Raw genomic sequence first — 13851 nt, 5'->3', positions numbered from 1 at the left:
GGCACATCATAAGTATATGGAGTGCCCCCCTGTGGGCTCGGCCTTCGGCCTCGCATGGGTTGAGGGAATGTATATCGTGGCTTAAGGTACACCGTGTCCTAAGAATTAACTGAAGTGAATACATGATTATCTAGTTTATAGGGGCATCCAGACAGAGGGGTCGAGGAAGAGCCCAATTCCTCATCCTGGCCACGGGATAAAATCTAAGGCTCATCTCGAACCTTGTGGACATCTCATAGAGTATTATTAAAAAATAGTTGTCTTTTTGGATCATGGTTTCAGAAAAAAGTACTCTCTCAAGACTCTGCCCTTAAACGTGAAAAACTTTCTTATTTTGGCTAAGCCATGGCCGTTAATTTTTTTTCTCAGGCTACATACTGTTTATATTTCGATGAAAACGATCCTTTTTTTAAAAGTATTTATTGTTTATTTATTTATTATGTGGAGGTGGCAGTATTGTGTGTTTTCTATCTCCATACAAGGATTAAAGCCAACCATACTGTTATTATGTCTTTTTCTTTCTTACGCTGAAGTTACATGATTGTTTTTATAAATGTGGCAACAACAAGTGAGTGGACTATAGCCGCACTGAGCATGCTATAAGCTTGAAAGATGGGATATCTAATAACAATTTAAAAAATGGAGTGAATTGCATGCTTCTCACGGCACTGTTGTAAAACTGATCGTATCCTGATAACACCCAATCAAATGATATACACTTCCTTGTTCTATAGCCATCATTTCACTTATGCATTTGTAACATTAACATTTTTACTTGCTGTTCAAAGTTATTTGTTTCATTGTATTTAAATGCAAAAAGAAAAATGATACGGCATTATAATGCTAGCATTGTTCTTTTGGTTTGTGTAAGTATTTGTTTGGCAAATAATATGTCAGGTGAGTTTCTTTTTTCGTATTATAATAATTTAAATTTGACGTGTTTGTCTTAATCAAGGCAATAATTTGAAACTTAATTTTTTTTTTACATAGTCACGAGAAATATTTTGAAATAGGCTGACAATTGACAAGGTGTCCTGTAGCAAGCACAACGACCAACCTCTTCAAATTTTTTTTTTCACAACGTATATCCGTTTCTTGTTAGAGTTACATGGATTAAATGGTATTTTAAAAACTAGAATCCCTTTCTTCACTAAGAATCAAACCCAATACGTATGTGTCTTAGTGCTCAGCAACGCCCTCATATAATATGAAATTAAGAGTAAGTAGACCTATAAAACTTTATTTAAAATTATTTTTTACCATCATCAAACTCCAGCAGGGGCACAGTGAGTCAATGTTTGTCCATAGTCTTGGGAAAAATTAGCAAACTGAACATTGGCCTGCCCTGCACTATTCTATAATTGCTTGCTCTGGCCAAGACAACCTGCACCAAGGGGAGCCTTGTGCGCTTCCAGACTCCGCTGACATTTTGAAACTTGTCTCATCACTTAAACCACTTTTCCATTTCTATTTTTTTTGGGGGGATTGTAGCGAGAGCATGATAAAAACTCACAGCCTGCTCTGTGTGTGTGTGTGTGTGGGGGGGGGGTGCCCTCCCTTGTGGGCCAAGGAGTCTGCAATGGTGTTGCCTCTATGACTTGGTACCCACTAAAAAAATGTCATTTTATTTCTTGTATAAATCAAACAGCTAATAAAATTTTGTAAAGTTATATGAAAATCAAAGATTTCAACTTAGTCTTAGAAAAGCCTTTAAAAATTACACATTTACTGTAAAATAAAGAAATACAAAGCATTTCGCAATAATTGCATACTAGGATATTGTCAACTATGCATTGATCGTTCCTATATGAGATTCTATATTTCAATTCTTTTAAGTACAAGTAAATATTCCTGTATTCGTGCTGTCTGTATTCAATCATACAATGAACTGGCCCCATATATTATTTTTGGTCAAATTTTACCACATGAAATTTTACCTTAGTCGGGAGAATATAGTATTGCCAACCGCCTAGTGACCAGCGGTCAGTGCCCAGCTGCTACTGCCCTGCTACTGCTTCTGCGCTGTGCCTACTGTTCAGTATCCAGTACCAATTTTCAAAAAACCAGTGTTTACTGCCAACTACAAAATACCTATAGCTTTCCCATTTAAAATTTCGTAACCGACGGTAACCTCACAAGAGCAAGCGTGGTCTCTTTACAAGCTAGAGGCAGACTTACTGAGCTACAGTCTTACACGTTCTACACAGCTGATTCTAGCTGTTCACCTGCTAATCCTTCTATGAGTTGATTCATTAGTACTACAAGAACAATGTCTCACAACAACTGATATATATGCACATATACATCTATATCTATATCTATATCTATCTATCTATCTATCCATCTCTCTCTCTCTCTCTCTCTCTCTCTCTCTCTCACTCACTCACTCACTCACTCACATAATCTTCAAATTCAAAAACAAAATTTAATAAAATGCTCAGAAAGACACAAAGATAAAGGCACAGTCCTCGTTCCATATGCTAGGACAAATATTTACAAATACTCCTTCTTTCCTAGCGCTATTACAGCATGGAATGGGTTGCCTGGGGTAGCCAGGAAAACCAGTGACTTGACGGAGCTTACGTCATTGGTTAATATGCATGAATAAATGCATGACGTGTAGGACGTAATCATCGTTTTTGAAGTAACGTCTGTAACATATACGATAAGATAAGATACACTACAGCCACTACACAACAAGCTGCGTATTGCACAAACTATTTCACTTGTCACAAGGATAGGTCCAAAACTTTCAATAATACACTAATATTAAATAAAACATATTTTAGAAAGGAGGAATATTATAATTCTGCTTTTCGGAATATTTTTTAGCCAATAAATGTGAAGAAGGTTGGTTTGGACCTGAATGTCGATACAAATGTCGCTGTCAAGAATCATGTACCTCTGAAGGTGAATGTCTTGGTCTTTGCAACGTTGGTTGGTTTGGTTACAAGTGTCAATATCGTAAGTGTTAAGTAACATGGTATTGGCCAAAAATATTTAAAAGAATTTTTAAAAAAAGTTATTTCTATTAACATCAGAATTGATCAATAGAGAATAAGCCTTTAAAAAAAGTAAAGTTCATCTATCAGATGATGTTAAGATCATCTGTTTCTTTAGCCAACTGTTAACAAGCATGGTTTCTTGTGGCCAGCACAACGACTTTACTTTCCACAACTAAAGTCAGGTACCCATTTGTCTTGGGTCAACTCATTGGTGTCCTAAGACACCCGAAATCAAAATCCCAGTCTTCGACGAGGTTTGAGCACAGGACCCGAGGTTCGGAAGCCAAGTGCTTAACCACACAGACTCCGCCCCCTCCCTCACCACTAAAAATAGTCACAGACAGTATATATTGCCAACAATTTGATCTGAAACAAAATTCCCAATTCAGACCTAGCGATCTATTGGGCAGATGGTGTAAATGTCATCTGTTTCTATTGCTGACGGCTAAAGGTAGTGTCATGTGGCAAGCACAGCGATCAACGGCTTTTAATTTTCGCAACTATAATCATGTACCCTACAGAGCTGGGAAGAGTCATGGGAATGTTAAAAATCCCGAAATTAAAAATCCCAGTCTTTATCGAGATTCAAAGCTGAGAACATAATTTCGGAAGCCGTTTATTACGTTTTGTATATATTTTTTCCTCCCAATTCCCATTCAAACATTTAGTTGATGAAAATACATGAAAAAAAAACCCTACAAATTAGTGGTAATAAATTAATTTTATTGTATATATGAAAAGGGAACTTATTCTTGCATTATTGAGACATATAGCAGTGATTTTCTGTTGTTCCCCTTGAAAAGTTTTTTGTTTTTGTTTATTAATTTTTGCCTCTCTCTCTCTCTCTCTCTGTAACCTTAAATATTCTTATCTATCTTCGTATATATCTAAAATACATACATTTTGTTACTCAGGTCTTATTCATTACAAGGTAAAAACCTATCAATCCCAAATTGATCTCACAACTATATTAAATGACAATAATGAGACAACGTGCATTGGAATCGAGGCTGAACCGATTTGTATAAATTTAACTCGTATATATTATAACCCATGGATTCGATTGTTTATACAGAAACCAGGTAAAAATGTGGAATGATTAGTGACAAAGTTTTAAATTTAAACATATTTCTTAAATAAGTTCAGATTTTTTTGTGATGTAAAATTTAACAGGTAACCGTAGACCTAGGCACATTGAAAGTGGATTTAGTGAAAGTTTGCTTTGTTTTACCACATTCGTCATAATATTTTTTTTTTTGTATAATTCGTAAAGATTGCAGAATATTTTAACGTGTTTGACGACAACTAGGTTGGACATTGCCTCAGAGGTCAAATCTGTCCAGTATTTATGTGTGTTCAGTATAAGTGTTTATCGCGAATCATTTATTTCAATAGTTTGACTAAAAAAAATATACTAAAAATATATTATTGTAAATATTGACAGGTTAAATAAATAAATAGCTTTAGGTTAACCGCATTACACAGTAGTATTACAAATGTAAATATTCTTTAGTGCCAAATATGTCTAATCAGTACCAGGTGAATAATTTGTTAATGACGCATAGGGGATATTATTTCCCGAGTTCATTTTAAATATATTTTTTTAAAGACAAATATGAGCAATAAGAAAACGACTACCTTTTAAGAAATCTGTAGAGCTGCTGCTTCTTTAGAGGCTCCTGTAAGGGGAAAAGTCGCTATTAGCTTTCTGTGTCTGTCCGTCCGTCCCGTTTAGATCTCAGAAACTAGATAAGAAAAGAATTCTAAATCTAGAGTTCTGGATCCAGAGCTAGAATAGTTTTATTATTGATTACGCGTCATTGTAATGTAATTACATTAAACGATAGAAACGACCACGGATTGATTATTGCTGATCCATGGGTGAATTAGATAACACAAACTCTTTGTAATCTTGTTTTTTTTTTTTTATTATTTTATTGGTTCTAAATTTTATAGTACATACAGATGTGAATAGAAAGTTTCTTAAGTGTTGCTCCAGTCAGGAAAAACCGAAGCTCACGTCCAGTAGATTTTTATTGCAGCTATGGTGTTAAACTATCGAACTTGTTTTAATAAATATTTTTAGTTAATTAGATAGTTCTATAGAAAAATAACTTATGTTTATAGACATTAAAAAAGAAGATATAACTAATTAAAAATTTAGCTTGTTTATATCTACAGATTTATTATACGATTTAGAAATCTCTTTTCTGGACAATAACTCAGTAACTGTAAATGCAGCATCAGTGGAAAGAATTTTATTCCAAGATAATGTTGTAGACATTCACATTTCGGTAGATGATTATTTTATAAACTACATTATACTTGAGGGTAAAGCAATCCAACGACTTTGCTCTCTTTGGGTCATTGAAGGTAAGTCTTCATACATATATGAAATCATTATTGAAAAGTAATAGAAGAGTAAATGTGTAAAGTGTGAAAATAATTCAATCTTCAAACATGGATTTATTTATAAAATAATACGTAAGACCTGTCCTTTTGCCCAAAGAAAAAGGAGGAATGCAGTACTTCTCGTTGCTAAACAGTCCCTACGGCGAACTACATAATTAGCCCCAGACACAGTTGTTATCCGCTTGTGGATCCTTTCACTCGTATTAGGCAAAGCGGGATAGAACACCTAAAAAAAAGCTATAGAGCATTGGATATATACTAGCTACTACCTTGCTTTGAGAGCTAAAAAGATAAAATAATCTTAAAAACTTTTAAATAGATAATTCTCAATGTAGTGTTGCATGTAATATGCCTGCGTCCAATAGGGATGAAGTTCCAAGCCTTTGATCCGTGCACAAAAAACTTTTGAGTGAGAAATGAGAAATGTTGCACCAATAAAAGCATTTAATGCATTGAGCGCAGGGATCTCTATGGGATTATTGGAGTGATCAGTCACTAAGGTACAACGGCATTTTTTGTTGGAAATACACTGAAAACAAAGTGTAGTAGTATTGTAGTTAATTCTTGCTTTCCCAGGAAGACAATGAAGTGTGTGCTAAAGAGCAATAGAAGAATCTTGTCTAGTTTTTCTTAGGATTATTCCTAAAGCGTTGTTCTAAATTCACTGCAGTGTCATCGGGTGAACTTTGTATACTTGCAATTTGTAACAATTAGTAAAATATATATGAAAAGCTTGCTATTTAGATGAAACACACGTAATGGCTACACTGTAATCGATAGTACATTATGCTTATAGATATTAAATAAAAAAAGTGAGATTTAAAAAAAACATATTTTGTTCTAATTTGTTTTTTAGCTTTATTAAAACATAGTTTCGAGAATTAAGGAAGAAGTCAAGATTTAGAATTAGTGTCCAAGTGTAATCTTTAGAAGTATATATTTGTTCCAAGTAAAATATAACAAGTAATCCACTTTTTTTTCTCTTCTTATACACATTGAGATAGTAAACAAAACGCGAGACAGTCAGTATTCCGTGCACGTTAAACGTGGTACTAAAAACTAATACATTGTGGGGTCACCTCTGTTGACCATCTTTGTAAAAAAAATTATTATTTTATACATACTAGTCAATTCACTTTTTATATTGTTAGGTCAGAATGTGGCGACAAAACAGAATGTCCATTATAGTAATTCAAGTATAAGTCAAATTGACACAAACCTACCACAGTATCCTCAAGCTTCAGATGGAGTTTATACCTGTAACGAAAATGACACAAGAAATGCTGCGGCTTACTGGGAGATTGTATTGATCTCTTCATTTATTCTCAAGCAGTATTATTTTTATTTTAATGATGTTCTTGGTAAGAATATTATCTTTAAATTACATTTAAAAATTAATTTTAATAAAAGAGTCAAATAAAATGTGGATCTTGTAAATCACATTTTTTCTAAAGATATATTTTTTTTTGTTAAATATATATTAAAAGCCAATGGGAAATTTAAGTCTGTTGGTGCAAAGTGTCACACAAGTAAAAATAACAGCGACCAATTTATTCTACAAAAGAAATAAAAAGTAATTCTATACAATAGTAATATTTTTTAAATACAAAAAAATAAATCTTCTATTTATTACAAATAACAATGCATTACAAGAAATATAAGATTTCCACATTACATGCGAAGTTTATATTAGAAAGTTGGTTTTTATTCTATGATTCAATAGCAAATAGAAAAAATATGAATGTTTTTGTTTAGAAATTTAAATATTTAATTTAATTGTACTATAAAAAAAAAAGAAATCCTCAGACACAGTTATTTTTAATTAATTTTTAATTTAAATTAACAGGAACTGCAAACGTGACTTGTTAGAATAATCTTAATAACTTATTTCAACAACTGACTAGGAAAACTACTAAACTTCAAGTCATTTTACAAACTCCACATCACTTTAACTCAGTAACTCTTGATGCCTCATTGCAACCTTTTTTCCTTTCAGACCTAAGTCATGTTCTTTATTTACACTTTAACGCTACGTAGTCATAAAAATTAACCAAAGTATTTTAGGGTACAATAAGTTTAACTATTTTGCCTCTTGCAGTATAATTGTGAATGGAGTATAATAAACAGAGACAACTGTGTGACTTATGAACTATGTTCGAGCTCTAATCTTCATTACGTTGTCTTCTTTACTATTGTGATGTTCATAATGAATACCTTCTGTCGAATTAGTTTTTAGTATTAAGTATTAGTATTTCACAGGAGGCGCGGTGGCTGAGTGGTAAAGCGCTTGGCTTCCGAACCGGGGACCGGGGTTCGAATCCTGGTGAAGACTGTGATTTTTAATTTCGGGATCTTCGGGGGCCTCTGAGTCCACATGACACCCTCGTTAACCGTAGGCCGCAGAAACAGATGATCTTTACATTATCTGCCATATAGACCACGGTCTGAAAGGGGAACTTTACTTTACTTATTAGTATTTCACACTGGTTGAGACGTCATGAATTCAGAAACAAGGTTCGGGTAGCCTCCCTCTGCTTCAGCCATCCTATCAATGAGAAATGCAACCCCATTTAGGATAATTTATACTTCTATATCCTAAAATGACATGCGATTTTTGCTCATTAAAAGCTTGTTGTTTACATATGCTGATCATTACTCATCTTTTCGATTTCTAATTAGAGTCTAAAAATTGAAATGAATTAGTCATGTAAAAAATCATTCACTTTAATTCCGTATTTTTATGTAAGCATAGTATTATTATTATTATTTCAATTTCAGGGGAAACAAGATATCTCACGCTTCAAAGATTCAACAACTACAGACACATATACGACACATTCAATTATTTTCATGTGAATTACTATTATAGCTATTATGGTGTTGTTACAAGGACTGATACACTAACAAAAGCGTTTACTTTCTTAGTGACCAACGCATCTACCTATAAAAACCTTGCACTTTTACTCTGTGAAGTAGAAGCTATCACCGGTGAGGGACTTTTTTCAAATAAAAGATTTTCTTGTTTTTTTTTTGTAAACTTTTTTTCATCTATATTTTTATTTTGCAGTTTTTTTTTTTTTTTTTTGTTTAGCACTTTCTATTCTTTTTTTTTTGTCTCTATTCCTCAATAAGTAATTATCATACTGGTTTTTTGTTTTTACAGGTATGTCAAAATTAACGTTTCCATTGTTAATATATATCCTAAATGTCAATTGCGGAAATCATTTTATGTTTGGTGGTCGAGAGTCTAAGTACGCTTTTGAACTTGGCTTTACTACTTATAAAGGGGGCTCGAGGTTCAACACCCGACTCGAGCAGAATATTGTTTACTGAGTGCCTTAAGGCAGCAAGGAAAAAAACGTTCTCCGAGATTCCCCCCCCCCCCCCCCAACTTACCCAAACTGGTCCACAAGTACATGGGAGTCTGGCAGCACAAGCGCCACCCAAATCAGGAGGACCCGTGGTGGAGGCTAAAAAGGTCGGAACAATCGATAATAGTGCAGTGGTGCACGGGACACTGCCCCATTGGTGCTTACTTTGCCCGGTTCCGGACAAATTTTGATACCCGTTGCCGACACTGCGGGGAATCAGAAGAGACGGTGGTGCACGTCTTGCAAGAGTGTCCGCAGCTCCGCGAGTTGCGGGGAGACGTATCCAGTAGTACACTAAATTTGTACGGAAGCTATGAGGCACTACGCCGAACAGTAGAGTTCATTACCAGGACACTACGGGAGACCTAGGTCTCCCTGCCTTGTAACCAATCGGAGTTAATCTCAGCTCCACAAATAAGATTAAACCTATAAGCATGAAAGTTGCGCCATATTAAAGCTATACTTATTATTGTTACCTTAATTATTCATTTATTACTATGTTTAAATTCAGTAGACTATTTGCACTTCACCAACTATGCACTCATTTAGTAACAAAAAATAATGTATGGACGAAATATCTCTATAACCAAAACTGCTAATGGTACTGAAGCCGTTAATGTGCACATTAACTAGATGGAATGTGAAATCAAAACTTTAACGAATTTTTATAATTAATCTTCACAATATCTAGATAACGGATTACTCCCTATAATGATAATACATATGTGTGTGTATATATATATATACCTGACTAATTTAAGAATGTAGAGAAGGAACCTGGGGTGTACAGTGTACAAACACTTGTAATGAAAAATGCCCAGACTTGTGCCGTTTTGATGATGGACTGTGCAGTAATGGTTGCTTTGGATATAGTGACCCACCCAAGTGTACACAAGGTAAATTATGAAAACAAACATTCATTATATATATTTTTTAATTGCATTGTCCATTTTTTTCTTCTTCAAATTATTCACCGAGGTTGTTTTTTTTTTTTTTAAACATGGACCTAAAGTTTGGAAAGCCTGCCTGATCTAAACCAACCACACGTTTTTTCGTCCATCTTGTTCTTTAATTAAGCTACCTTTAGACTTCGACCCCTAAGCTCTTGTTTATGTTTCATTATTATGAGTTAGTCCAACACTCTCTGACTCTCTTCAGTTGATATGTAGCAGTATATCACACGTGTTGGTGTAGATTTACAGGAGCAACTCCAAGAGAAAAGGAACAATTACATAGGTTTAATAATTAACCAATACTTTTTAAAAAATGAATAATGGTTAGGTCTGAGCTGATGTGTCGAAATATGTAGGTCACAGCTGGGTCGTAGTTCCGAAAAAAATCTGCATTCCTCATTAATCCTCGGACTCGAAGACAAGCCTTATTATACAAAGGCCCAATCAGAAAGATCTATATAATTACAGTTAAGAAAAGCATTTTCTCCGATTGTCGATTTAAAAAAAACAAAATAAAACAATAATATCAGCGGATGTGTATGTGCATTCCACATTAAAGAGAGAAAGTGAAGAACAAAACTCAACTTTTCGAGATACTTTAATATAGTTTATACAAGCGGTATAGTTCGGGTATTACTGATCTAGTAGATTGGATTTAGATCTATGCCAAACATGGAGATCGTTATTTTCATATTTCATTTATTTTGTCAAAAAAAAAAAAAAATTAGATTGTGAAAACAGGCTTCTCAGATAAACCAACATATTACTACCAAATATAAAATGTGAAAACCGCTCATACATACTCACTACTTGTAATTATAGAAGTTCCATTAATGTATTTACAACTGTTTTCCGCGGAACACTAGTTCTTTGTGAGGCCTGAATAGGTGTTCCACGAACTGCTGGAATAATTAACTAGCAGACCTGCACGTGCATTAATCTCTCAAAATGAAGCAATGCGTTCCGCTAAATATTCGGAATGTGCTAAGTCTTCCGATAAATTTTGGGAAACACTGTATTAGATTGATATGCATTTTGTATCTCTCTAGAATGTGAACCAGGAACCTGGGGTTTAAACTGCACTAAGACATGCAGCAATCAATGTTTTCTTTCATTGTGTGACAGTGTAACTGGAGTCTGTGATTTTTTTGATTACATTGATCTCCCGCATTACACTTCAGGTAGGATCCTGCAAACCATGATGTTTTTATTGGTCTTTTATTTATGTAGTAATTTACGTTCAATATAGTGCATTTGTTTATTATCAAAAGTCCATTGACTTACTTCGTTCTTGTGTTGTGACTGTTTGCATTATCAAATCCTTCCACTTGTCCTTAACAATGAGGCTTCGGCCCATTCTGACATGTCCAGCCATATTTTCTTTTAACCACAATTTCTTTATTTTCCCCTTGTTTATTTGTCTTTAGAATATTTGAAAAAAGATGGCGTGTAATTAAATATCAAAGTAAGCTCATTACACATTTAATTTAAATTAAAGTTTAAAGTAAGATGATGAATTATATTTTTTGTCCTTAAAATAAAAAAAAAAACCTGCTAAAACCCGAGGACTACGACCGATTCCCAATTTAAATGAAATTAATAGTGATTATTATTCTTTGGCTGATAAAATGGCGGTAATCCCAGGTCAATACCCGATTATGCATATACAAGACTATTTAGTGAAGAGTGTCTTTATAACGCTTGTATGGACTTCACTGGGAGCGCTTTTCCCCGTACACAAAACTGAAAGTCTACAGTGCTGTAGTTCTCAGGTCATTTTTATATGCATCAGAGTCCTGGACCCTATAGATACGCCACACCAAAAAGTTAAACTTCTTCAACTTCGATGGGCGGGACATGTAGTCCCATGTCAGTGCTATTCTATGTTCTGGAGGAATATCATCTGGCTTCGTTGTGACGATACTTTCAGTAGGCACTGCCTCCCTCTTCTGAGTGACATTTTATTACTATGACAGCTGCTTCATTATGAGTATTACTCCTCGGCTTTGGAGTCGGATATTTCGGTGCTAAAATGTTTTGGCTATACACATCTTCCTTCATTGTGTGTTTTGAGAAATGTTTCAACTTAGGTGTCTCTTTGTTTTGTAAGTATGACTGTTTAAATGCATTTTTAGAACAAAAGTTTGTTTTTTTTTTGTCCATTTGGTTTTGACTTTAGGCTTTTTGTTTAATTATTGTTATGGCTTTAACGTTTTAATGTTAGGCGGGTTTCAATAATGCCCAACAAGAAAATAAAGCGACTTAGTCTAAGGTATCAAACCTCGCAATTGGTATTCATCAATTCAAAACATTTGTATATTTTTTAGGGACGATGAGGGAGAATGCATACTATATATACCTTAACTATTATATATTGGAAAAAATGGATTGTGTTTTTTGTTTGTTTGTTTGTTTTTATGTCAACGTCATACATGTTAGAGCTAAAATGTGCAGAGCCTTTGCGATAACCGCTGTTTAATAAAGTTAATTATAATTATATTAGTGCAGAAATTAATATTTCTTATACATACGTGGTACCGTCGCGTCTCTAAAATAACTGAAGGCTACACTCGATACAATTACACAAGTGCAAGTGCTCAACAAATTAGTGCAGATTTAAAAATGAAAAACTGCAAAGTATTTCACAAATGTGATTTAAGATCAGCTTTTTGCAACAATCAATGATGAAAATTGATCATTTCTTTTAATAAAGTAATTTAACAGATTTGCTAGTACAATATTTAGATAGGAATGTAATTAGCATTAAGGTATTAAAAAGGAAAAGGAAACAACAACAATAATCTGTAGACTTGTACAGATCATCACTAGCTATTTCCCAAACTGTCTGGTTACAATGCTATATTCCGCATATTGACCGGTAATTATGAACTGATAATGGCTGTTCTCGAAATGGCTGGCCAGATTGGGAATTGACTGATTTCGGAATATAGCCGTAACATATAGATATAAAAGCTAGGACATGCAGAATATTGAAGTAAAATTCACAAGCTCCATTTTCACAAATATTACATCGTTTTTTAAGGTCCCCCCCCCCCAAAAGAAAATATAAGCCCTGATAGGCTACCATTATTAGACACTGCTTTTAACAATTCACTGCAAAACCAATTTGTCACCACTGTATCAGCTTCATAACTACTATTATGATGTCCAGACTAAAACTACATTAATTATGCCCTAGTAATTAGGACGTTTTAATTTATCTACTTGAGCAAGGAGCTTTTAACAATGTGTGTTTGTGGGACACAGAGTGTGTGAGTGTCTTTTTTGATGCTTTATTACAGTGGTATTAGAAGGGCGATAACAATATTGAAAACGCCAGGGAAAAATTAGTAATTATTAAAAAAAGCGTATACTTTTTCCCATTATTTGGATTTACAAATACGTCTGCTGTTGTTTTTAAGGCTTTCCACTAGTAAATGTGACAGACGTTAAGCTTGCATTCAGAATCATTCAAAGTCAACAGCAACATTAATGTTCATATTATCTCTTCGCCATTATGAGATCAATGTTTTAAAGCGTTTCACTTAAACGAACATTGGCATAGCTTCTCCTTCCCTTCATTACAATCAGAACATTTAATTACTCATTTATTACCGCTCATTCCCTTCCAGGTCTTCCTCTCTTAGCGCTCTATCCTATAATGTTTTTTTCCGTCAGCTCTCTATCTCCCTCAGCGCTATTTAACTCAGCTCTCTTCCTCACTTTCTTGCATTAATCTCTCTCCCGAAGCTCCCTTTCCCTAACCTCTCTCTAAGCTCTCTCTCTCTCTCTCTCTCTCTCTCTCTGCCTATGCTCTCTTGCTCTCTTCTCAAGCTGATGCCTTATTCCCTAAGATGTCTTATGACGTTATATCTCTCATTTCCGAGTCCCCTGGTCACTTCGTGTTTAACCTCTCTCTGGACTTAGAAAAAATGGTCTACCCATCTTTACTTTTACTAAGTATCCCTTTCAGACCTGGTGGTCTATAGGGCAGATGATGTAAATGTCATCTGTTTCTGTGACCTACGGTTAACAAGGATTAACCAGGATGTCATGTGGCCAGCACAATGACCTACCGCCTTTACTTTTCCCCAACTAATGTACATATTC

General features: G+C 34.4%; 1 protein-coding gene across 2 annotated transcripts; it reads left to right on the top strand.

Moving 5' to 3' along the window:
- The first annotated feature begins 703 nt into the window (after window positions 1–703).
- LOC129926192 (uncharacterized) lies at window positions 704–11865 on the top strand. 2 transcript variants are annotated; one of them, XM_056028603.1, is made up of 8 exons: window positions 706–897; window positions 2833–2964; window positions 3920–4087; window positions 5187–5378; window positions 6569–6778; window positions 8196–8405; window positions 9550–9684; window positions 10791–11865. In XM_056028603.1, the coding sequence occupies exons 1-8, from the start codon at window positions 825–827 to the stop codon at window positions 10988–10990; spliced, it is 1320 nt and encodes a 439-aa protein (XP_055884578.1). In that variant the 5' UTR covers window positions 706–824; the 3' UTR covers window positions 10991–11865. The 2 variants fall into 2 exon arrangements, with proteins under 2 accessions (XP_055884579.1, XP_055884578.1); XM_056028604.1 differs by lacking the exon at window positions 3920–4087 and having other exon boundaries at window positions 704–897.
- The last annotated feature ends 1986 nt before the right edge of the window (window positions 11866–13851 follow it).

This window comes from Biomphalaria glabrata, chromosome 5, assembly GCF_947242115.1.
Source record: "Biomphalaria glabrata chromosome 5, xgBioGlab47.1, whole genome shotgun sequence".
Taxonomy (NCBI): Eukaryota; Metazoa; Mollusca; class Gastropoda; family Planorbidae; genus Biomphalaria; species Biomphalaria glabrata.
This window is presented reverse-complemented; position numbering and strand designations above follow the sequence as displayed.

Bases quoted from the DNA above. Each gene is read 5' to 3' on its own strand.
- LOC129926192 (XM_056028603.1), top strand. From the start codon at position 825: ATGATACGGCATTATAATGCTAGCATTGTTCTTTTGGTTTGTGTAAGT. The intron at 5,379-6,568 runs GTAAGTCTTCAT...TTATATTGTTAG, and splicing joins CTCTCTTTGGGTCATTGAAG to GTCAGAATGTGGCGACAAAA. The intron at 9,685-10,790 runs GTAAATTATGAA...GTATCTCTCTAG, and splicing joins CCCACCCAAGTGTACACAAG to AATGTGAACCAGGAACCTGG.